Consider the following 25334-nt stretch of genomic DNA (forward strand, 5'->3'; position numbering starts at 1 on the left):
ACAAAATGTTTCCAATCACCTTTAATACAAATTCCAACGAGTACTTCAAAAACGTTTTAACCATGCTCTTGACTTGCTCTATAACTCGTTGACTTCCCTCGCCGGGTACTTTAAGGGCTTGGATCATTTTAACGAGCACGTGGGCCCCGCCTGTGAACACGAGGCGCGTTATTAGATTCCATAACCCGCTGAAAACGAAGAAAACGATCTTGAGTAACACGACAGCCATTTTTTCTAGGAGCTTGATTCTTGATTCTTGGAAGAGGAAGATCAGTTTTTTGTTGTATATATATAAATATATATTGATTTTAATTAGAGTTTAGTGAGTTGAAATTCATCTATATATTATAAAAGGGGTAGTTGTTGTGTGCACATTTTAACAATTCAAAAGTCTTTAATATAATTTTGATGAGTTAAGAAAGACTTAGCTTAGCAATTTCCTTATGTTTTCTCTGTCTGTGTATTGAAGTTTGATTTTTGAACTACTGGAAAATAAATTGACCGAGGGTTGACTTTTTTTTGTCACAAAACCCTTCAAAATTTCAGACATCAATAAAACTTCAAGAAACACAAGACAATTAAATTGCATATGTGTATGAACATTATATTTTGCCATCAAGTAAAAGATTATATACACATTATATACACACCTCCACATTTTGCTAGGTGCAAGCAAGAAATAGTTCATCTATACAAAAAGTATACGCCTATTATAAAAATAAAAAAAATAAAACGAGCCCGTTTGCTTCAGTACTCGTCGAGCAAACTTGTGCAGTATCATCATATACATAACATCTTCGACTTCATATTGGCATTCGTTCTGTTTTAGTTCCGCAATTCTCCTGTCATTAGTTTCTTACGTCAGTAAATAGTACATTGAAAATCGAGTGTTTTGTGCAGATTAAACCAACACTACCACGGTTTTTTCTCGATGCCTTATTTATCGACGAGTTCTCGGGCCTCGTCCTATAACGTGTGCATCAAAAAAAAAAAAAAAAAAATTCTGAGGTATGAGATCCAATTCTACCTAAAGTGAAGGGGGCAAATCGATGCAATTGAGAGTAAAAGGGGTAAAGTGATATCGAACTAAAGTACAAGGGGGCAAATCTATACAATTGAGAGTAGAAGGGGGTAAAGTAATATCGAGCCAAAGTACAATGTGAGAAAGTGGAGTTAACCCTAAAATTTATAATGCTAATCTATCATGGTTAAAAGTGTAGCTTTTATTATGACAAGTTTTACATCAAAATTATTCTATTTAAGTAACAAAATAATTATCAAAAATAAAATAAAATAATAACTATATTATTAGTTTAAAACTAAAATTATGTAATTTTATTATGAAAAATAAAGGTTACAAATAATTAATTTAGCCTCGCATGCCAATAGTTAACTAATTTTAATAATTAATAATTTACTATTTTTAGATTTTGTTAAGTTTACAAAATTTTGTTAGTTCCAATTTTATTTAGTGGTAGAAATTTAACTGTAATATTATTTTTAATTAATATCATATGGTAAATAAAAAATAGCATGTAAAACTAACTTACGAAGTGTTATAATGGACAGTTGACTGGACATACAAGTTCGGTTTAAGAAAAGGAAAAAAAAATAATATAAAAAGAAAAAGATGCACAAAGATTAAAAAAGAAATATTAATTAAAAGAATTTCAATGATCAAATTAAATTCACCTTCAATCCCCTACACCTGTCAATCAGTGAACGAACCCGCTTTTGCCTTATTAATGGATGGTCCGGTCCAAATGCTCACTCTTGAAATAAACCGGATCCATGTAATTAGCTTAAATACAATAATTTATGGGGTAGTTTGATATATGCCCGTCTACTTTCATTTATTCATTTTTAGTAAGGACAAGTCACATTTTGCTAACAGTTCATCAGAAGGCATTCCAACATTAATGGTCGGACCAAAATACTCATATCATTGTACGCTGCAAGCACCTTTTCACCTCCCTCAATCACATTGCTCTATTCAACTGCGATTTTACTTTACATTTATGAGGTTTTGCTCTATATTACTGCGGTTTTGCTACAAAGTTGTGCTTGAAAGAAAAAGTGGCGGAAAAAAGTATGTAGTTCGAAATCTAATTTTAACGTCACTGTACTATAGAGTTCAATAATACATGAGACGTCTGAGCTTCTAACTATGAAAGTCGATAGTACGTGCGTTTGAACCACAAAACTCGACTCATATTACCCAATTGCCACCCTAACAGTATTTTCATTTTCTCAAGATCATTATTTTTCATCTATGGTTAAAACAACTTAATTACAAACAATTCCCAAAAGATAGGATCAAAAATCCAAATTCCAAACGGCCCAATTATAAACCAAAAGCCCTACTTTGTATCATCGTCTAGCCCACCTTTCTCTGTCACACACACACACACACACTCTCTCACACACACACACACACACTCACACGAAGCGCTCGAAATAGTTTTTTCAATTTTTTTTTTTTTTTTTTTTTTTTTATTATTTTTTATTTTTTTTAGAGAAAAAAATAAAAAATAAAATAAATAAATCGCCAATCTTCGGAGCACGAAGACGAATGAACCTGAAACTGTGAAAAACACCATTTTCACATTAAAAATCTCACGCAGAACACACAGTGGCAGTGGCATATGCATATACGTATATATGTATGGCTATTTATCTCTATATCCACATTACAGTGTAATGCTCTGATAATTTCACGTACTCTAGGGCAAAATTTAGTACCTTCTGCTTTGAATTGAGGTACCTTGTGCATCAGAAGCAAAACCCTAGCAGTGGTGCTAACACAAAATTCGAGGTCTTCCCTTTTATAGCCCCTTCGTTGCAATTCATTCGTGCTCCATCGCAATTCAGGTAAAATTTTCGCTCTCCCAGCTGGAATTTCAAGTTCTGCTCTAACCCTAAGAATTTTTTCCGCGCATTTTCAATTCAAATTGGGGTTTAATATGGGAAGATGGATATGAAATTGGTGATTACGTGTTTCTTTTCATGCATTTTGTTCAATTGCAGTTAGGTTTAGCTATATAGTTGTAATAGCATACTTGAGCTTCTCTGAAGTTTGGCATTTGAGTGGTTCTGGGAATTTCATATTTATTGCTGAATGAGTTGAGTTATGCTTTCTCCGTGTGCCTTTTTTGATCAGTTGTGAGAGTATGAATACGACAAGACGGGTAGAAAGACTTGCGAGGCTCCATTTGCAAAGTTTGGTTTGATGTTTACTTTTACGACACGTGTGCGTCGGTCCTGTGCTCCATATCTTTTTGAGAAATCTGTTGACTGATTCTTGGTTTTCTGATAAGCTAACGAACTTTGACTTGCTTTATGAATTTCTGACGTGTCATATTTGTGAATTTAATGATGGTTATGATACAATCTTTTACTTAAATCAAATTAAATGCGCGTTCAGAAAACTGTTTGCCACTTTCTTTTCGTATTCCTTATCAGTTTTAGGAATGTCCTGGATCACTTCCCAATCATTGGACAAATGGGGGAAACCCCTGTCGCTCTTTCACTCACATTTTGAATATGTGAACATACTGGATATGAAAATGCTTCCTGTTTTTATCTTCGTATGTGGAATCCGCCCATGACATGCATGTTATAGACGATGTATATGTAGGCCAGTGTACCTTTACTCAAATACTTGGAATTCAAAATATCATGGATCAGATGTTAAAATCACTGGAGATTGTTTGATTTCACATTGAATTGGATCTATAATGCATTAACACATGAATACGTATGAAACTGGTGCCACTGAGTCTGCAACACTGCTCGGACACATATTTTTCTGAAAGGATCTTAAGTGGAACCAAAGAAAAAAAGAATGGATATATTATCACCCTATTAGGATATAGTTACGTTTTAAAGCCAAGTGAAAGAGGAAATGTATGGGCATCTAGATTGTAAGTCACCCAATAACTCGACCTTATTTCTACAAAACTGAACTGTCATGTGCATTAGGAATGTTACAAGTATAAACTATAAAATCAATTTTGTGCATATATATATATATATATATATATATATATATATATATATATATATATATATATATATGTGTGTGTGTGTGTGTGTGTGTGTGTGTGTGTGCATTTCTCAACTTCACTGTGTCTCGGGTATATGTACAATGTCTCTATTAGCACCCGGGCAACATGGTATGGGGTCTTTGTTCATTTTTGCAGTACTGTTCAATCATGACGTTATCATTTCTTGACACTAGTTAGCCCTGTAAAATTATATTATTTGTTAATTCAACAGCATATTAATTTAGTGTTAAATCTTATCTTTATTTTTGCTGAATCGGACTACTAGGATCTAAGTTACCTTCGATGAAGCTTGTTGAAGTTGAATGCTCATGCATGCTATGTGCTATTAACCGACCAAGAAACCTCAATCTTTGATTTGTCTTTTTGTTTAACACTATGAAAATTGGACCCCTTACAATTGTTGGCCTTCCAAATTGTTTTGGCTGTTCTCTTCATAGCCAATCTCCAAATTTTCATTTCATGGTGTGCTCTAATATATGGTTGTTGAATGTTGTAGACATTTTAATTGTTTGTGTGAAGTTGATTTTGATGAAAGACTTGTTAAACCAGATTATCACACACATTCATGACAAACACTATTCCAGCTATCAGACAGAGTATGAAATAAGATGAAGGATGTAGCCCAATTAGAAATACATTTTTTCTGACCTTGCCCTGCCTATTTGAATTATGCGCTCAGATAATTTATCCTTTATGTGTTCCAGTTATCTCTTGTCATAAGTCTCTTAGCTATTTGTTTACAGGAGATAACTTCCTGAGGTATTGGAGGAGATCATGTATAGCTTTTGAACTGGGGAATGCATGGATGTAGTTCAACATCTGTTCTTTTAGTCGATGCCGAATTTGATTCTATGGGAGGTTCTGAAGTAGGAGTTGGAACTGCTAACAGAACTTCTCCGCGGAAAGCAGCAATCGAGAAAGTTCAAGCAGAGCTAAGGTAACGATGCTATGCCTTATTACTTCTATATTGGGTCAACCACCTGTTCTTTGTTATCGACTTCTATACTTTATTTATAGTCACAAACAATTTGTTGGTGATGACAGGCAAGAATTTGGTGTCCGGGATGAATGGAGAAGAGAATTGGATTTTCTTGAGCAAGTATGGAGCTTTACTTGATTTCCTTTTGGAAAATATCCAGAGAATTTTGAATTTTTTTGATTCCTTTTTGTTTGCAGGGCGGAAACCCCCTCGATTTTAAGCTTGGGAATGTTGCTTCTGTTAGTGTCCAGTCAACTTCAGTTACCGACCAACATCCCGATCAGTTTGTGACCAGGTATTTTAATGACTTTGCTTTTCCTTGTAATTACCTAACTGGCACAAATGATGCCTTTGTAACTTTTTGTTCTTGGAATTATAGTGAAGCAAAAGGTGGTTTGGCATTTACTACTTCTACTCATGGAGATTCAGTGGAAAGTAATCGTAGACCCGAGGCAGCTCTTTGTGAACCCAATAGTGCGGATAATCTCATCTTATTAGATGCTGAACATGGATATTCCGAAGGTCGTAGGAGTTTGTTGCATCCCAATAGAAGTAATGTTGTGCCATCTGAACAGTCATTCCAGATGGATGTAAGTCGTAAAACTCAGGAACATGGGGATTCTGCTGCTTTTGGTCTCCCTAGAAAAGCATATAAGAGAAGGAATAGGTCCCGTCCCAACCGTGATGGAGCTAGGTCAAGTTCAACTGATGTAAATCCAATTCGTGGAAGTCATTCCTCTTCTTTACCTTCTCGCCATGGGCATAAGGATGTAAATGGATTGGTATCGGATACCGAGAATCAAAGTATATCATTGAACTGGAACTCAAAGCCTACAAGTCCAATGGATGTTACCCGCCCTAAAACTGTATTTACAGGTGCTCAGGACAATATTGGATTCGATGGTCTAAAGTCCGTAAAATCAACCAAGGACCTGATTGAGGGTGTTTTTGTAAATACTGCATCAGATGTCATAGCTTCAAAAAACCCTGTAGATGAGGAACTAAGCCAACAATCATTTTCAGGTGCTATTAAAACTCGTAATCGAATGGATTCAAACGGGCCTGAAGCAATCCAGGTTTTGGGAGAAATGGACCCTGCAGCTATTGAGTGTCAGCCAAGTGTGAATGCCACAAAAGTTGAGATTCAATCTAGTTCCTGTCAGATCAATGGATTCAGCAGTAAAAAAGGCGATGAGATGATAAATGACGATCATAAGAGCAGTCCCTCTTGTGTGATAAAGGTTTTGGATTCTGAGTCATCTTGCACGCAAACCAGCCTCAGTAATGATGCAAATAATGATAGGGAAAAGTGTGCTAGAGTGAAAAACGTTGACTCCAATGGGAACCTTGAAAATCAAACTTTACAAGATGGGAACCCAGTTATAGAAAGTGATAAATTTGCAAATGGAGATAAAGATACTGAGGAAATTGACGTTTCCACTCTTGTCAACAAGGAGAGTGTTTCTGCTTGTCAAAGCCAAAGAGATACTAGTTTCTCACTCCAACCGAAGGAGGAATTATATCAAAGCGAATCTGCTTCAAAAGGCGAGGTGAAAGATCAAGTTATCACTGAGGGAATGGATACTTGTGACCCCATTCAATCAGAATCTGGGAGTAAACCTACTGATCCTTTGGCTGACAATCCTGGACTGCAGAATGAAACATCTCGTGATGTTGGGCATCAAGGTTCTATTGATGTTTCAAATTTGGATCTCCCTGAGGCTAGATGCTTGGCTAGTGTGTCTACTTTTTCAGTTGAGGATCAAATAATCCCCGAGTCTGACTCAAAGTTGGCAAGCAGTATCGATGAAGATGCAATATTGAAAGAAGCACAGATCATAGAGGTTATTGTTTATGTATTTGTGTTATCTTTTGTGCTTGAAGAATATCTTATATAATCTTTTTTTGGATCAAAAGATCTAATACGACTATTGATAGGCAAAGCGGAAGAGAATTGTCGAGTTGACTAATGTGACTTCTCCAATGGAGATTCCCCGGAAATCCCATTGGGAATATGTGCTTGAAGAAATGGCATGGTTGGCAAATGATTTTGCACAGGTTTTTCTTCATAAAATATCTCCGCGTTCTTCATATATGGATCGTGTTTCTACACTGGAAAAATTGTAAATTCCATTCTTGAGAGCCTTCCTGTTTTGCATCTTCTCATGTAGGAGCGTATTTGGAAAATTGCTGCTGCAGCTCAAACATGTTATCAAGTTGCTGTTACTTCTCGGTTGAGAAAACAAGAAAAATGTTCTGGCATGGATGCAAAGCGTGTTGCTCATACCTTGGCCAAAGCTGTCATGGGGTTTTGGCACTCTGTAGAGGTACAAATTCAGGTAAGGACCTGTCTTCCAAATGCCTGTGCCCGTGATTCTGTTTTTGAGAAAATATTTCCATTTTAGGAAATGGAGCCCTATTTTGATAAATTGGGTAATGAAACATGAGTGATTAATATGGCACATGGAGTAATTAGTATTGTTGGAGCAGTGCATTTAAATAATCATAAAAAAGACCCGTTGCATTTCAACTGCGGCACAAGAAATCTAACGTTGATGGACCATCTCTAATTTCTGATTAAAACTAATCTTGTTGTTTGAATAGTATTTTCGTCTAGAGATATTTTTTTCGTGTTTCTATAGCCTCTATGAAATGGCTGGGATATTCCATATTTTTTATTGCCGAAAGTTTTTTGTTTTTTGGTATTGTATTGGTTTGTTTGCATTAGATATTTTGTGCTTAGTTGGGCACAGCACACCAATCTTTCTGAAGCATTGTTCTGTCTAATGATTTTAGTATATTAACTAAGCATTTGGAACTCTGAAGCCTATGAATTTATCTATGGGTTAACATTGTTTCAACTTTTCTTGTTGTATGCTGCTAGGCTATTTTGGACGAGTCATTAAAGCCATTATCGATATCCTGTTGAAAGATTGTAGACTTTTACATGATTTAGATGAAGCATACAGTCTTGTATATGTATTGCTTTTTTTTTGAGTTTTTGTATTTTATTGTCAGCTTTCTGCTGCCTTAGTTTTGTCAGACCCTTTATAGCTGTTGGGTTGATGCCAAACCCTTTCATCCAGTCGCGGATGGTTTTAGGAAAAAAAATAAAGAAAATATAATTGAACTTGCAGTTGTCAATTTGATGGTTTTGCAGGAGACAAACAAAGAACTGAAACAACAACTTCAGAAGGATGAGGGACTCTCTGTTCGGGATTATGCAGTCAGATTACTGAAATGTAATGAACCCAGTATTTTTCTTAGTCAGACGGAGGTACCGTTAACACCGGATAGAATTTCTGACTCGGGAGTCCTGGACCTGTCATGGGAGGATAGTTTGACGGAAGTATGGATAATCACCCAATATCTTGATATATTTGTTTCATATCAATCCTCCCTCTGCCTCTCCCTCTTCCACTCACCCAGCCCACACACAGCACAGTCACTACTTATCGAATATTGCTTCACATACTATGGATACATGATGATATATATGTTTTACGTGATTCCATGAACTTGCTCGGTTCACTTATCTATTATATTACTGTATTACAATTCAGGAGAATCTCTTCTACTCAGTTAATCCTGGAGCTATGGAAACCTATAGAAAGTCGATTGAATCTCATGTGACTCACTGCAGGGTAAGTGTATTACTCAATCTTGGTGCATCATAACTTGTATTGTTGCTTACATTATACTGCTCGATCCATGCTTTGCACTTTTTCCTTGGCTTTAATTGCAAGTGGTCTATCAAATACATTCTTCAATAAGAAAATATTATTAATGGAACTTCTATATGGGCAGGGTAGTGGGAATGTGTAGCGCATGAATAGGCCCATTAGGTATTAAGAAAGTCATATTGATGATACTATGGACACTCATGATATGTGAACTTTGGACCTGGCCTCTTTATGTTTAAGGAATAGCTTGTTTCAGATACTAGTAGGTATTTTGAAGTCCATGCTTGTCTAACTAGAATACTTTGGTGAAATTCTAGAGAACAGTGTACAGGTGCTTGTGGATGCCACATGTTTGAAATTTTGTTATATACTAAATATGAAGACAGTTCCAATAGAGCAAGAGTTTGAAACATAAAATTAGAAAAGTAACGTGGACAAGAATGCTTGCCAGCTTTCTTCTAGTCTATGAACTATTAGACATCAATGCTAATACAACTCGAATCTTCATGTTTTATATTTTACCTTTTAGTGTCTAACCTTCGCATTATCCGATCTCTTGAATTATTCAAATGCCGCTTCAGAGAATTGGATGCACTGTGCAAGAGGAAGTGGAGACGTCTGCTTGTGATGTCGCAACAGGTAAATCTTATATAACTTCTGCTTGTTTTGGCCTTGTCTTTTGAATTAGTATTTGTTTGATAAGGTTGCTGCCCATTGCAGATTTTGAATATAAAGATAATGCATATGATGAGGATGAGGGGGAAACAAGCACATATAACATACCAGTGGCCTTTGAAGATAACAAATCTTCGAGATATGGCCAAAAAAAGAGGAAACACTTGGGACATTCTTATGGTGCGAGGTCGTATGAAATAGGCTCTGATTTGTTGCCTATGCCAAGTACTGAAAATAACTTAGTGAGCCAACAATATGGTTTAGCGGCCAAACGGCCAGGCAGCAGTCTTAATGTATCAGTCCCAACAAAACGCTTACGGACTGCTTCCAGAAGAGTTATCAGTCCTTTTAATGCTGGAGCATCTGGATATATTCAGATGCCAAATAAAACAGAAGCTTCAAGTTGTGATACCAATTCATTTCAGGATGATCAGAGTATCCAACGTGGTCGATTGCTTGTTCCAAATAGTGTAGAAGTAGACTCAGCTGGCGCTTTTGAAAGGAAATTACCATTTGACTCTGCAGAAGTATCATTAAAACCTAAGAAGACGAAGAAAGCAAAGCATCTGGTCTGCTATAGTATACCCTATCAAGTATGTTATTGTCATTGTAGTCAATTTCTTGAAGTATTGAATCTCATTGGTATTTTTTGGCAGAATTCTTCATATGAACAGAGATGGCAGGTCGATTCGAGTTTCCAGAATGAGCAGGTGAACCATGTCACATCACCTTGTATACCTTTTGTGTGTGTGTGTGTGTGGCAATAACAATCAAAATGGGCTGCTGCTGCGCACAAGCCTACCATGAGGGGTTGTTTTGCAGCCTGTTTGTTTACTATATTAAGTATTACTGAAATTGACGTGGACCACTGAGACCTTCCAGTCCAGTGCTTTAACTTACCTATTATCTGGAGCTTTTGCAAGAGACAATGAATCTTGTTTACCTTACGTGTTTAAACATCGTGTAGTTTAAACTTTTATAATAAATATAACTTAACGGAGTGTTGTCTTATTAAAATGCAGTCTAAGGTGATTTATATCATTATTGCCATTATGATTTGTACATCTGTAAATTTAACAAAGGCCTAATAATACTTCTCCTATTGTTATGATCTCATTTGGCCAGTGAGAATTTACTTACTATGGTTCCGCAATTTATTTGTGTATTTTTTGTTGTATAATCTATTTTACAGTTTCGGAGAGATCAGTGGAAAAAAGGTTTGGACGGTCATCAACTTGAGTCTAATGGGAACTGTGGTAAAGCTTCCTCTAAGCCAGTGGTCTTGGTTTATTGGGTAATGGGAACTCATTCTTGGTAGCATCTTATGTATTTGTATCCCTCTTATGAAGGTTTATTGGGTCAACCTGTATTAAAGAAGCCGAAGCTTATCCGACAATCACAGGATAGCTCTTTTGACAATATCCCACCAAGTGGAGGGTCTGTTCCTTCTCCAGTAGCCTCCCAAATGAGTAACATGTCAAATCCGAATAAATTTATTAAAATGCTTGGTGGCCGGGATCGTGGTAGGAAATCTAAAGCTCTTAAGGTACTTATACAGATCACCATTACCATTTCTTCCTTTCATATTCACTTGTCGATTCTTGCTGATGTTTCACAAGCACTGAAGTTAAAAATTGATATCTTTCAGATGCCTTTTGGGCAGTCGGGTTCAGGAAGCATATGGTCACTCTTTGAAGACCAGGTTGATTTAATTTTAGTTCATAATTTGCACATATTAGCTTACAGATAATTGTTTTCTGAAACTTGAGATATTCTGTTCTCCTCAAACATCATTTAAATAGATTGTTTTTCAATTCTTTTTAGGCACTTGTTGTCCTGGCACATGACCTTGGGCCCAACTGGGAGCTTGTAAGTGATGCTATTAACAATACTGTGCAAAAGGTAAGATTATTCAAAATTCCTCATATCGTTCTCATAGGAGTCTTAATAGTTGTCAGTTGTGATTCTAATAGTATCTGCTCTTATAACTTATGTTGTATGTAATCAGTGCATTTACCGAAAAGCCAAAGAATGCAAGGTGCGTCATAGCTTTTTGATGGATAGAAGTCCTGGCGATGGGGCGGATAGTGCTGAAGATTCTGGGTCTTCACAGCCTTACTCTTCTACATTACGTGGCATTCCCAAGGTAGAAAAAACATTCATCAGTTTCTTGTTTGCTTGAGTAACCTATTTATGATTTACCACGTAATTTCATCTCGAATTATTTGATCGACTTATACTGACGATCTTTACTAAAGATCATAGTTTCCTATTACGACATGATAAATTTTTCTATGGATATTTCTGCTTGTCATACAGGGAAGTGCTAGGCAGTTGTTTCAACGTTTACAGGGTCCAATGGAAGAAGAAACCGTCAAATCTCACTTTGCGAAGATAACAATGATTGCACAGAAACAACATTGTCGTAAGACACAGGTATTGACATTAAATTGGATGTCATACAACCCTGTCTGAATATGCCTTGATCATTTTGTGTTGTGTGGTTACCCTTTTCCTTACTTGTTATACATTGTTAATACTTTATGTGAGTATTCTTGTGTTGTGTTGTGTGTTATCCTTTTCCTTACTGATCTACTCCGCATCTGAGATTTTAGTCTAAATGTGTTACTCTGAAAGTAGTGGTCGCTTCTATTTTATTTCCTACTACGTTAGCCTGTTCTGCGCATCACTTAATGGCTTGATAGATGTATGGATCTATAAGTTCTGGTCAACTATGGCATATATTGGTATAGAAATTTACATATTCCGCTGTCAAAATGTTGTTTTCGAGATTATGCATTCTTTATGGAAGTGTGGGGTAATTTTAAGACTATGGTTTAGTTTTTGGTGCAAGTTTCACATATCAAAGTAGGTGATTTGCACGTTCCCTTTGTCTGGATGGTTCTCTTAATTCAAGTTGTGATTTGGGTTGTACGTTCTTGATGAGGTTAGAATTAGTTATTAAGACCACAGTATGATCAACATGGGGTGATTCTGTGATGTTTTTGGAGTAAATTGATGCTTGTTTTGCAAGTGGACTTTTGTTGACATTCCTCAGATAAATTCTAGCCTAATGTGGTTATCTCATAATTATGTAAGATCAGTTTTGGATACTTGATGCTTAAACCATAAATTGCTTACACTCGTTTCCGTTCCTAACAGCATTTATTTTGGTATATCTCTTCCTCTAGACTCTTCATAACTAGTTCAGTTATTCTTCTTAATTAAATTAATTGATATGAACCTGAATCATGTTTTTAATTATGTTTTGTTTAATTTCCTCAATATATCTCGATTATGGTTTTATTTTATTCACAATAATGACTTTTAAGAATGATAACCAGGATCCCATACAACTTCAGCAACCTCACAGCTCTCATACAGTTGCTCTTTCGGAAGTTTGTCCAAATAACCTTAATGGAGGACCCGTTTTAACGTAAGATATGCACGATTTGCTCATGTTCATTTGAAGGATTTTTTATGATTGAATTTACATATTGTATTGGAACCGGATTTTTCTGTTCTTAAGCTAAGTGACTGAGGACTTTCTAACTGTCCTTAATTCTTAAATTTTTCTAAAAGCTCCACTATGTTTGCTTTTTTGAAGGCCTCTGGATCTGTGTGATACCAGCGTTTCTGGCCCTGATATTCTTTCTCTTGGATATCAAGGGCCACTTTCTAGTGGATTGGCTATTCCAAATCAGGGCAGTCCTACTCCGTCGCTTCCTGCATCTGGTGCCAGTTCTGCGTTGCAAGGATCCTCAAATATGATGATTGGCAATACCTTTTCATCTCCTCATGGGCCTCTCAGCTCATCTGCCAGGTAATGAGTTCTTAAGGAATCGAAACTTCTGTTGATTCTGTCATGTATATATATATATATATATATATATCCCCAGGTAATGAGTTCTTAAGGAATCGAAACTTCTGTTCATTTCCAGCAGGGATGGTAGATATGTCCCCAGGTCAGGATCATTGTCAGCTGATGAACAGCAGAGGATGCAGCAGTATAATCAAATGATACCTGGTAGAAACATACCTCAACCCAATACCTCTTCTGCTGGAATTGATCGAGGTGTTCGTGTTCTTCCTGGTGGGAATGGCATGGGTGTCATGGGAGGTGTTAATAGAAGCCTGCCGATGGCAAGACCCGGGTTCCAGGGTATTCCGTCATCATCAAATTCTGGTAATATGGCGTCCCCTGGTAATGGTATGTCATCAGCAAATATGCACGCTGGAATAGGTGCTGGCCAGGGAAGCTCTATGTTGAGACCTCGTGAAGCTGTGCAGCACATGATGCGGGTAAGCTGTATAGGATTCTGTATGGTTCTTTCTAATCTTGCTGCTTCCGGTAATTGGCTTCATTTTGTAGGAATTTTTTTGAACATGTATGGGCTAGGATACGAATTGTGAGATGCATTCTTTCGTATTAATCCAGGAGATTGTCCTCGTACTTTACAAGATAAAATTTCTGTTAATAAATTTTATTTGCCAGATTGCCTATTCTTGAATGTAATAAATTGCCCTGTGCTTTCCTGGATAATTTTTTTTTGGAATGCATGCCTTAGTTTCATTATATATGCATCTGTTCTACCTCTAACATACAATACAATACTATATTGTCTTCAGGATTCGCCGAGGCAAATGATGGCCCCTGAACTACAGATGCCTGGAAACAGCCAAGGAATGTCTCACTTCGGTTCTCCACCAGTATCATCATACCCGATTCATCACCCAATATCTCCACAACCACCACAAGTTCTTAGTCCTCGTCACCCACATTTTCAAGGACCAGCAAATCATGTCCCGAACCCCCAGCAGCAAGCCTATGCAGCAGCTCGTCTGGCTAAAGAGAGGCAGCTGCAAAATCGCATTCTACAGCAGCAGAAACAGTTTGCTGCATCTGATTCTTTGATGTCACCGCATGTACAGTCACAGCCTCAACTTCCTATATCATCTCCTATGCAAAATAGTTCGCAAGTTAATAATAATAAACCCCAGCAGACAAGTTCTCCGCCAGTATCAGTCTCTCCTTCGATGAATTCAGTGCCACCTCAGCATCAGCCAAACCATCAAAAATCAGCACAAGGAGCTGCACGGAATGGACAAGCTGGTGGGAGTGGGTTGACGAATCATACGGGCAACAAACGGCAAAGGCAACCAAATCAGTTTTCGCAAGCTAATAGGCAACATCCTCAGCAGCGACAACAGCAGTTACAAGCTCAACAAGCAGCTAAGGCTGCCAAAGGAGTTGGTAGAGGGAATTTGTCGATGCATCAGAACATCCATACCGATACCTCCCTCCTAAACGGGGTTTCAGCAAATCTCGGGGAGAAAGGAGAGCCAGTCTCGTTCACTGGTTCACCACTAAATACGGGACAACAAGTAAGGCCATTTGCTTCACAGGGCACCAATCAGTCACTGCCTCAGCAAAAGATGTATTCTGGCCAGGCATCTTCATCATCAAGAAATCTCCAAAGTAATGCTCAGTCTGATAATAGCTCTAAAGGTCAATTTCCTCCAGTTTCTCCTCCTGTTTCGTCTGGTGGCAATCAGTCCGGTACGTCGTTAACCACTACAGGGTTAAACCACCAACAGGGACCATCTCAGCAAAAACTAGCAAATCAAAATCAACCAGTTTCTCAAAGAGTGGTGGTTCAACCAAATCGACAGATTAATCCTGACGCGTCAACTAAACCACAAGTTGGAGATTCTGATACTGAGATAGAGGCTTCTAATAATGCAACAAATGCAGTTCAAGTTGTGTCACCGACCGGTGGTCATAAGTGGCATAATTCAGAACCGTTATCGGATTCAAATGCATTAAAATCACCAACGAATTTGAGTTCCTTGGTTTCAGTCCCCTCAAACTCGAGTGAATCTGTTCCTCAAGCTGGTCAAGGTCTTAGCCAGAGATCATCATCAGCCAGCTTACCCCAAATTCGGCACGACCAGCAGCCTCAGCAGCAATCACAACAGCCTCAGCAGCAGCAATCACAACAGCCTCAGCAGCAGCAATCACAACAGCCTCAGCAGCACCAGCCGCCACTTCATTCCCAGCAGGTGGTGCAGCTTCTCCAAGCAGGGAACGGCAATTTGTTCGGCAGATCGACTGAATCTAGATTGGAATGAGTCTGGCCAATCAGATTCTCACAACAAAGATTTGATCAGGCCCATATCGGGTCGACATACTCCTGAGATAGCAGTGTACAGGTATGTTATATATATTAATTACATTCATATCGGTTGTATTTTATCATCCTTAAATTGAAATACGATCCATTATAAGGGCCCCATCAATTCTTAGTTCTGGATCCTCAAGCAATCTAGAAATAGATCAAACGAAAAAGGGAGCTGAGAATATTTCATATTTCCTTCTCTTGCATACTTTCATTTTCATCTTCTTGTTATCGATAATTCATGTTTCGTTTGTATCAGTACATTTATGTGAATTAATTTTTTTCAATTATGACGTGCATTTTGGTCAGAGAAGAAGATCATGTATGCAAGGGAATGGAAAGATGGCGTGTTGGTCAAAGAAAAGAGTTCTCCACTGATCTGTGAAGAGATGCTGCTGGGTCGGGTCAAATGTTTTGAGTATACTGTATATTAGAATTGGGCCAATGGATAGCTTGAGGAAGATAGAGATAGATGGTAGGGGTAGATGTACAGTCTCTCGTGTCTCTCCGTTTTGGTGCCTTCTTCTTTGTAGCCCTTATTTATTTTCGTGCTCGATTTAATTAGGAGCTGTATTTGTTTCCGCATATGTAGAGAGAGATCAGTCATGTAATTTTTTGCCCTTGCGTTAAGGGCTAAATTATCATCATTGTAAAGCCCAAGGCTGTCGAACTTTTGTGAATATTAGTCCTTTTTGTATAATTGGGGATTTTGCTTCCCATTTTGTAAGTTTAAATGAAGTTATACCATGCTAGTTGTTTCTCTTAACAAGGTGAGTGCTTTAATTACATTATATCTTGTGTTAATATTCGCTTATGCTTGTTAATTATTTTATTACGTGTGCACGAATCCAAACAAACACTTATTTTGAAACGGAGGTGACGAGTTTCAAAATCATTAAAAATTGCATCATAATTCTTGAATTGTATAATCAAATGTTAATCTTATCATCAAATATGTCACATGTCAATTATGTAAACTCGTTCTTTTCCCGTCGAGCAATGCCAACAAAAAAACCGACTTGCACGCGGTTATTCATTTTCGGGTTTAGTTGATTTTGGCACTTTATCCAATGTGCAGCATGCCTTGTCCATTTCCTGCTGAGCAATGCCAACAAAAAACCAACTACCAACGCATAATCGACTTTCGAAATTACTTTTGAAAATTAAAATGGCATTGAGCAGCTGAATCTTAATATAATTCCAATTTCAATAGAAAAAATAAATCAACGAACTACAAAAACTAAAAGAATTTTCTTGTTCCAAAGTAAAAAAAACTTCGAATCAAAATCATGTGTGCCAATTTGCCCACCTGGTCAACAATGAACATAAAAACAAAGATGTATTGAATCATAAAGAATTCGTATTAATGAACTACCACCACCTACACGAACCGAATATTTTGTTTGTACACTAACAACTAGTTATTAACATCAACAGGCACCGATCAAAAAAACAGTTAAGCAATCATCAACTTGGACTTGCAAGTTTATCGAGCCATCTTTGCTTTTCTTATGAAGCTCGAAATACCCTGTCAATCGTATCAATAATCTTCCTCTCAGCATGAAGAATCATCTCCTTCCTCTTCTTCTCAATATCTGCCCTATACCGTTGTGTTTCACTCATCATTTCAATCTTTTTATTCTCCATTCCCACAAATTTCTCCGTAAAACACCTAATTTCTGCCGCCAATTCCATAGCTCCACCACCACCACTTTCTTCTCTCTCATCCTCCACCGGCACATGCTCCTCCTCCACATCATCATCTCCATCATAACACCGCTGCTTTCTTTTCCCATTTATCGGATTTCTCGACACTTTAGCGACCCTATTGCTACTTCTGCTGAATCCCCTCTCAATAGGCATTCTCTTCGCAGTCCTAGCCCAACTCTTCACTTCGCCACGCACAATGTTATTAATACTCTTCGACTTATTTCTAGTTGCTAATTCCACACTATTATTACTATTATTATAGCCCATGTTCCATTTCTCCTCGCTCTCGTTACCAGACTCACCACCATTGTAATACTCAGCCGTATTCGAATACAAACTATCATAGCCAAGAGCAGCAGCGCCGTTAGCGTTACCGTGGAAGGATTTAACGGCGGAGATTGGGCGTGCATTGACGGGGATGGGGCCGCGCTCCATTTGATCCATGAGGTCGAAGTACTGCCATGAGTAAGAGTAGGGTTTTTGAAGCTCCGAACGGTACCGTTTTCGGAGTTTCTCGATTTTGTGGCGGCACTGGGTGGCGGTTTTGGAGGGTTCGTCGAGGCCGCAGCGGGCTGCGACGGTGACTGAGACTTCCTCCCATTGAAAAGCTTTGAGCTGTCCTTTTTTGAGTGAGTACCATTTCTCTTGGTACGCTTTGATTATTGCTAGGGTTTCTTCGTCACTCCAGGGCACCGGCGGCGACTTTTTAGATTCCGTCGCCGGCGGATGAGGGGGTACGTGTTTAGATGAGAGAGAGGGAGAAGATGAGTGTGATCGCGAAGGTGGGTGCTGCTGCTGCCGCGGCGGCGGTGGTGGTGGCTGCGGCGGTGGAGAGGGAGAGGTGGAGGGGGAACAATAAGCCATGGTCGTGTGAATTTGAGAGATGAGAGGGTGAATGTATATGTTTATAGGAGGGGTAGGTTGCTATGACTAGTGCTTTGGCGGTGGCGGTGGCGGTGACTGCGGCGGCGGCGGTTGTTGGTGGAGTGTGGGGGCTGCGGAGGTCAAAAAGTGCACGGAATTGGGGTTGTACGGATTAAATTGTAGGAACCACATTGCCTACGGTTTTCGTTTCTACAGTTAGCTGCAGTATTAATCTTTGGAATTGATAATCGTGCTTATTGTTATACACTTGTGTCAACATTTAAGTTGTTGTACGTTTTTAATTGTAATTATTTTTTTGTTTATGCAAAATAGATACTGTATATGCCATAAGGTGGTATTACATATGATAAAACAGTTTGATAATTGATATATAATATTTATTTAGATTTTTTTTTTTTTTTTTTTTCACAATAAAAGAAGGGGAGAAAAAATATAAAATGGATGATTATATTAAGTGTGTTCTTCAAACTCCTTGACTCAATTGCAAAAATGGAGAAATCATTTGTACTATCTATATACCCTAATGAAGTCTCCTAATGAAGTCTTCACAGAATCACATCCCACCTCCAACATAATTTCATACCTAAATGCCAGAACAAAAAACAATCATTAGATACAAAATTAATTCTATAAAATATCAGAGAGAGAGATAGAGAGAGAGAGGGAGAGAGAGAGAGAAGCTACCTCAAGAATGATATCGGTTGGAAAAAAATAATCTCAAATGACATCGAAAATATTGAGAAAAAAACTATGTATTTGTCCGGTGAAAACAAGCTCAATGAAATGTTAGGTTCGTCGGGGTAGAGACTTGCTACTTCGTAACCAACAACTTCTTGACGCCTGTCATTCCGAAGAACAGATCGATCATCACAAAGATTCGTAAGTAGGGGAATATTAATGATAAGAAGTTCGTTTATATGGAACTCACTTTTAATTTGATCTCTTTCAGAGTATCCAAAGACTCGGAAAGTTCCACTTGTTTTGATGCTGTAGCGAGCAACGCCTAAAACACAATGAAAATTCACCACTTTCAGACATTTAGTCGACCGATTAATCCAAAGACTAGAGAGTATAAAGTCCAAATAAATCGTACTTTTTTGGTCTTTTGCAAATCGTACTCGATTGATTTTATGCGGCTCATAGACTCGAGAAGTATATCATCTTTCTCTGGTGGAATCTTTGCAGGTTTTTTGCACAGCTCAGTTACCAAATCCTCCAAATGCTGCAACTTCTTGCAACATGGGTGGAGAAGCTCCTCTGTATTTGATCGTGTTTTTTGTTCATCCGGAGAATTTGAATTTGGCGACTGGATTTCTTCTGTTATCTCAGCATTTCCCGTATTGAAAAAAATTCGAACCATCCAAGAAAGCAAAAAATATATGAATGCAAGTAATCTGATCAGCACATCTGTGGCTATGGTTGAGATTGATCGCTTTGTCAGCCTCGTCAAATCTACGTCGAGGTTCAAACAAGAATATAATTAGACACCCCTCACTTATGTATATCAACCATTTTAAATTCATTATTGATTCAGAATATTTTTTATCCTTTCTCAAGATTGCTGTGACAAATTTTTGTTTTTAGGAGATGATATAATTAACATGTTTTTTTGCAAACATAAGGCAGAAGTGAACATTAAAGAAGACTTACTTGATGGACAATGAGTATCGACTGCCTCAATATTATATGGTTCCGATCTTGTCACTCTCTCCTAAGACAGCAAAGTCAAATAGCAATAAGACATACATAATTGATAATCCTATAAACTCATATAAAATCTTAGGTTAAACTTTTAAAAGAGGAAATGATAACTTAAGCGCTTACATTACTGCAACCTGCTGTTGCTTCCATGGTGCGGTGAGATGAGGGTCTCGAAGAATAAGTGGAAGCAGTTTTACCCCTTGAGTCCTGTGCGGAGAATCACAGTATTAGTTACATCACACACACAAGGGTGACTAAGTTCGTTCTCAATTGCAGTATTATGTTACCTTCAAATCGATTAGCTTGATCTCAAAATCATCACTGTCAGAGAAGCTATCTGGGAAAAATTCACTACTTCGATTCTGTAAAAAGTTTAGTTCAAATTGTATATATGAAAAGTAAAAGAATAATAAAAGTTGGGCTCTAAAATTCGTCATATAATTTTACCTTAGAATCTATTAACTTAATTTCTAAATCATCGTTGTCTGAGAAGCTGGTTATCTTTCTAGTATACATTAATTCATCATGATTCAACGCGTGTACCAGCTGCAAATATGAGTTGGATAACCCTGATCAAATGAGAAAACATCGGAAAATGATGCAATAACAAACGAAAAGTTCTTGATTAACGCTTGTCAACCTGAACAGGTAAACCGAGTCCCAAATGTATACCTTAATCAGTTCTGGACTGTTCCATGGTCCCTTGTCAGATCTAAGACACCCACCTTGATCAGGGCATGAGCAGGATCCACCAAGAAAATCTGGCAACTGACTGTTTAAATAGTTAACACAAGTCATAATCTGTAAACATTTTGTTGTAGAACTTCTCATTAGGAGAAAGAAAAACCCTCACCTAGCATCTACGACCTCCAATAGCTTATTCTGGAAGTTCGTCCCTAAAACCTGTAAGACGGCAAACTTGGTAAATTGACACTTCCATTAGCTCCATGACATTTTGGAGTTTGAATAAGATTTAGATTGTTTACATGTATTTTCTCTGTGGTCCTTGGATCAAGAAAGCCTTTTGCCCAACTCCATAGACACTTAAATCCACTACCAGCATTAACTATGAACATATGATGCAATGTCTGAAAATGACGAGTACAATCAATCAGTTGAATAAACCGATACATATATAAGAGTAAACATATCTAATCTATTCAGGAAATTGCAGCTGAGGTACCTCAGGATAGTTGTTTCCGTCTATTCTCTGCATTCGCATTACGAGATCATGTGCTACCTTACCGAAACTCATCCAGTTCTGCATTAGATGCATATATACAGATTAATAAACATGTGTTCTAAATTAAAAAAACAGTTGCGTGTACTAAATCATTTAAGAAACAAAGGTGAACTTAATATCTAGTTCACAGACCAGTCCCTGTACGTCCAGAATTGTGGTGGTCGAATCAATATGTCGCTTGGCTGCAATTGAACATGCTGGAAACTTTTCCGCAAAAGCCTTTTCAAAACCTTGAATATGATACTTTAAAAACCTATCGGAAGTGGTGACACTCATGAGCTTGCTAGGTTCTAGTTTGCCAAGCCTTTCGATGTACACTGGTCGCCCTTCTTTATCCACACCATGGTAACCATGAGGATAATAGCGTTGAACTTCTTCAAATTCGTCATACAGAAAATCCTGCACATAGACCATTCTTTAGCCCTATAGTATGACCTCAGTTCTCGTTTCGTTTTATTACCGTACAACTATCAAAACTAGGGAATGCAAGTTATATAATCCATTTGATGACATCATTTACCTGAATAATAGAGTCTACTCCATTCTCTTTCCTCCATTTCAACATTTCTACCCACATATGGATCGCTTTCTCAAGGTCAAACTTCCTAGCTTTCAAGAATCTGCAATTTCATTCATTACTTTCATCGGGCTCACGAAAAACACGAAAATGTTTGTTTTGAAAGATATCCGGAGTTAGTTAATTTTGATTATATGTAGATTAATACCTCAATAGAGTATGGTAATCATCGTGCTTAGCCGGGAGCAGGTCTCGTTCAATCAAAACCTGACGAAATTCACACACTGCCTTCTCTTCCCCTTCATCTAGAAACTCTTCTGTCGAAAACGAGGCGAATTGGCAATGCACCACCCTCTTGCTGCGTTTCCTCATAGTTTGTTTAATCCTTGTTGAACCATTCGCTGCCTTTCTTCTCAACGATCTCAATCGTCGTTTTCTATTCTCATCCTCGAAAATCATCTCGTGATCAGATCTTTTCCCCCTTTCATCTTCGTCAATCATAACTATTTCTGATTAATGAGAAAAAAATAAACAAATTGAAAAATCAAACATATGGAATATACCCTATCTTATGAACAATTTCGAAGGGTTAAGTTTCAAATACCTGGCATTGTTCTTCTAGGGCTTCAGAATTCAATCGGCAGATACTCTGCACCAATTAACAAATTAAACCTCGTTAATTTCGAAATTTTGAATAATCAGAAAGACGAGAGAATTTTCCCCAATGATTTAGTAAATCCAGAAGGCAATCAATTCTGAAGAAATGATTTCGTAAATCTAGAAGATTCGCGATTCAGATTCATTCCCGATTGAAAGCTGTACACAATCTCGCAGAAGATTGATAAAAACAAAAACAAAAACAAAACTGCGCATTTTTCACGCTTCCGTAAAACAAACCAGAATCTCACCACGAGGCAGAATCAAAAGATACCATAAATGGAAAAGGAAATTCAGGCTCGTCACATCATCATCAACACACACTCAGTCTATATCACACGTACCTCCAAAACACTGCAGCATTCAAAATCCTTCGGTGATCGATCACTCAGCAATAATCACTTTTTTTCTCTCTCTGTAGTTGTGTGTGTGTGTGTGTATATATATTATATATATACACATATGCCACGTGTACAGTCACATAGAGAAATATATATATATAATTCACGTAGAAACGCCGTGGCCGGTGGATTAACAGCTGGAGTTGCTTTCAGATCACTCCGTCCGTTTGTTTCTCTTTCTAGAAACTCAATTCTCGTGAAAACGTCAATTGAATTGAAGTACTGTTAAATTACGTATACACACAACACACACTGTAGATACAAATACATATATCTATAGATACAAATGTATGTATAGAGAGAGAAATTGTATCGGTTGGGTATAATTCTGGTAGAGAGAGAGAGAGAGGGGGGAATATGGGGGAGAGGAACCGACGAACGAAGCGTGTCGTTTTCAAAGAATAGTAATATTGTAGTAACGTACAGTGGAGCGCTTAAGGGAGGTGGGGGTGGGGGCGGGGGTGGGGGGAAAGTTCAGTGACGGCGGTTACTTGACGGCGGCGCTTTGTGATGACTTTTAGCTTTGCTTTTGGAACGAATCGGGGGAGGAAATGAAGGAAGCACGAAGTTGACGTTGCCGTCAGTTAAGGCACTGGGTGGAAAGTTGAAAAAGCGTGTTCGGGTCTTGTGTACAGAAAATTTGGGTTGTCACACACACTAAACAAATGAGTCCTTATGTTAAAGAATCATTCAATTTTTTAATTAAAATATAATATAATTGAATTGGGAAATAGTATTAATGTAGATCATTTTTATTTTGTCCAACCATTAGAGGGATGGAAATCCCAACCATTTTTTTGTATTTCATTGATTACTATCCGAAATATTTCGATTTTGGAAACATTTTTTCATTATGATTTAGACTTTTGAAAATCCAATTTCCTTTATTTTTATTACTTTTCTAGTTTTCTACCGAAATTGAAATTATCTAGTAACTTTATTGGATATTTTGATTTTCGATTCAATTTAATTTTCCAAAAAAACTTATAATGTTAATATTATATATGACGTACCCTATTGGGCCACCTCAATGGACCCAAAATACAACTCATCTATAAATAAATAAGTTAATGAGTCGATCCTGACCCTGTTAGTTTAAGTTCATGATGAGTCCATTAAAATGTTTAATTCAAATGAAGATTATATTTTATTAAATGTGCCTTTTGTAGTCAATTGATTTATATATGTATTTTTCAATTCAAACTACAAAAAAAAAAGTGTGGGGGCGTTTTAATTAGGTTGACTATATTATAGTTTAGCAATAAATATAAATTTGGTGGGAAGTTTGGTTTGGTCTTAAGGTGTATATTATGTATTCCACTAAGGTTGTGCAATGTCCATGTTAAGACAACCATTGGGGATTAATGGTTGTGCATTTGCCAATTGTCCCACACCACACACACACACAACCTTTTTCCTTTTTTTCTTAATATTTCTAGAAGAATATTAAATAAATAAATAAAGCTTAAATTACCAAAATAGTAGAAGTCAAATATTTATACTCAATTAACTAGGAATTATGTGCTAATGTTATCATATGTAATCAAGGATTCCCCCTCACCTTTACTTTTAGTTTTAGTGTTTTTATTTATCCTGAAATGATTAATTACTAGTCATGATGAAATCATGCATCTAGAAGTGTGTAAATATCATTGGGTACAATCATTAGCAACAAATAAGCAAGTGATTCAATTTAATTTAATCGTGATTTGAAAAATATTAGGGAGAGGGGGCATGACCCCCGACCCTCTGCTGGCTCCGCTATTGTGAACAATAACATGATGATTGTTAAATCTAATTGAACATTAACTATCTAAAATTGTAGATTTTGGAATATATTCGTTATAGTTGGTGAACATTCTTTCACAACTTGGATTATAATTAAGTGTGCAATAATTATATATATAATTGGATAATGTATTTATATGTTGTTGGGATATAAAAATGCATGATGAATTGGTTCAAACTTGAAACATGCCATCCCGCAAAACATGGGCCTTAAAGTGAGGTACAAGGGACATTTGACATGCATTTTTGTCTTATGACCAAGGACAAGAAATTAATCTTTGGAATTTGTTTCTCTATCGTATTTATATATTAATTAATTATTACACAAGTCATAATAAATTATTATTATTTCTTTATTAATTTATTATATTTCTTTTGACCTTGGGCAAGTTGGGCTGCATGCTTGGGCCTAGGCGGTGTTTGGCTTGCGGCAGCAACTTAGGCCTGGACCATTTTGTTTTGTATATAATATAATATTTGTAGTAATTATATAATTATTTATTTAAAAAATAATAATTAATTAGACGTTATTAATATTATATTCAACAATTTCACTTCAATAATGTTATCTTCAATAATTCCATTATGGATACGCCTAACTGGGTCTATAATAGGCCCATTAAATATATGTCTATATTGGGTTTGACAGCTGAGGGCCAAATAAATCAAGTGTTTAGGCCCAATATTCATTAAGATCTAGGGCAAATGGCAAAAAGGCCCATCACATGGGACTTAAATGCATTTTAGTCCACAAAAAAAACAGTCTCTCAATTAAGCCCATCCCCATGTCTTTAGTCTAAAATACCCTCAATAATATAATTCTTAACAATTCCACCCAGTATGCTCTAA

General features: G+C 37.2%; 3 protein-coding genes across 9 annotated transcripts; 1 reads left to right on the forward strand and 2 right to left on the reverse strand.

The window, feature by feature from the left end:
- The first annotated feature begins 2520 nt into the window (after window positions 1-2520).
- LOC105955992 (chromatin modification-related protein EAF1 B) lies at window positions 2521-16349 on the forward strand. 6 transcript variants are annotated; one of them, XM_088817372.1, is made up of 24 exons: window positions 2521-2871; window positions 4811-5004; window positions 5112-5166; window positions 5244-5341; window positions 5426-6890; window positions 6985-7104; window positions 7218-7385; window positions 8207-8395; window positions 8610-8690; window positions 9311-9368; window positions 9450-9973; window positions 10061-10114; window positions 10597-10660; window positions 10754-10950; window positions 11053-11106; window positions 11229-11306; window positions 11413-11550; window positions 11724-11840; window positions 12749-12840; window positions 13012-13227; window positions 13349-13706; window positions 14034-15361; window positions 15408-15617; window positions 15893-16349. In XM_088817372.1, exons 2-24 carry the CDS (start codon window positions 4865-4867, stop codon window positions 15966-15968), a joined length of 5880 nt encoding a protein of 1959 aa, XP_088673498.1. In that variant the 5' UTR covers window positions 2521-2871; window positions 4811-4864; the 3' UTR covers window positions 15969-16349. The 6 variants fall into 6 exon arrangements, with proteins under 6 accessions (XP_088673498.1, XP_088673504.1, XP_088673499.1 ...); XM_088817378.1 differs by having other exon boundaries at window positions 2528-2871; window positions 13346-13706; window positions 14034-15363; window positions 15409-15617; XM_088817373.1 differs by having other exon boundaries at window positions 2528-2871; window positions 13346-13706; window positions 15901-16349.
- A 554-nt stretch (window positions 16350-16903) lies between these two features.
- On the reverse strand, window positions 16904-18361 carry LOC105955993 (uncharacterized). The gene has a single exon (XM_012979806.2). It carries the CDS (start codon window positions 18155-18157, stop codon window positions 17093-17095), a length of 1065 nt encoding a protein of 354 aa, XP_012835260.2. The 5' UTR covers window positions 18158-18361; the 3' UTR covers window positions 16904-17092.
- A 172-nt stretch (window positions 18362-18533) lies between these two features.
- Window positions 18534-23238, reverse strand: LOC105955994 (Sec14p-like phosphatidylinositol transfer family protein). Of its 2 annotated transcripts, none has more exons than XM_012979807.2 (17): window positions 22641-23238; window positions 22244-22288; window positions 21848-22148; window positions 21643-21742; window positions 21255-21521; window positions 21063-21140; window positions 20866-20967; window positions 20733-20782; window positions 20552-20651; window positions 20327-20425; window positions 20167-20241; window positions 20003-20086; window positions 19829-19889; window positions 19272-19630; window positions 19107-19181; window positions 18863-19018; window positions 18534-18761 (listed from the first exon to the last, which is right to left on the reverse strand). In XM_012979807.2, the coding sequence occupies exons 2-16, from the start codon at window positions 22248-22250 to the stop codon at window positions 18965-18967; spliced, it is 1812 nt and encodes a 603-aa protein (XP_012835261.2). In that variant the 5' UTR covers window positions 22251-22288; window positions 22641-23238; the 3' UTR covers window positions 18534-18761; window positions 18863-18964. The 2 variants fall into 2 exon arrangements, with proteins under 2 accessions (XP_012835261.2, XP_012835262.2); XM_012979808.2 differs by having other exon boundaries at window positions 22548-23021.
- Between the last annotated feature and the right edge of the window lie 2096 nt (window positions 23239-25334).

The sequence above is a fragment of the Erythranthe guttata genome, chromosome 4, assembly GCF_056151865.1.
Source record: "Erythranthe guttata isolate IM_541 chromosome 4, IM_541, whole genome shotgun sequence".
Taxonomy (NCBI): domain Eukaryota; kingdom Viridiplantae; phylum Streptophyta; class Magnoliopsida; order Lamiales; family Phrymaceae; genus Erythranthe; species Erythranthe guttata.

Bases quoted from the DNA above. Each gene is read 5' to 3' on its own strand.
- LOC105955992 (XM_088817372.1), top strand. From the start codon at position 4,865: ATGCATGGATGTAGTTCAACATCTGTTCTTTTAGTCGATGCCGAATTT. The intron at 5,167-5,243 runs GTATGGAGCTTT...TTTTGTTTGCAG, and splicing joins AATTGGATTTTCTTGAGCAA to GGCGGAAACCCCCTCGATTT. The intron at 11,307-11,412 runs GTAAGATTATTC...GTATGTAATCAG, and splicing joins TTAACAATACTGTGCAAAAG to TGCATTTACCGAAAAGCCAA.
- LOC105955993 (XM_012979806.2), bottom strand. From the start codon at position 18,157: ATGGCTTATTGTTCCCCCTCCACCTCTCCCTCTCCACCGCCGCAGCCA.
- LOC105955994 (XM_012979807.2), bottom strand. The intron at 20,968-21,062 runs GTACCTCAGCTG...CGTCATTTTCAG, and splicing joins ACGGAAACAACTATCCTGAG to ACATTGCATCATATGTTCAT. The intron at 19,019-19,106 runs GTGAGTTCCATA...TCGGAATGACAG, and splicing joins TGAAAGAGATCAAATTAAAA to GCGTCAAGAAGTTGTTGGTT.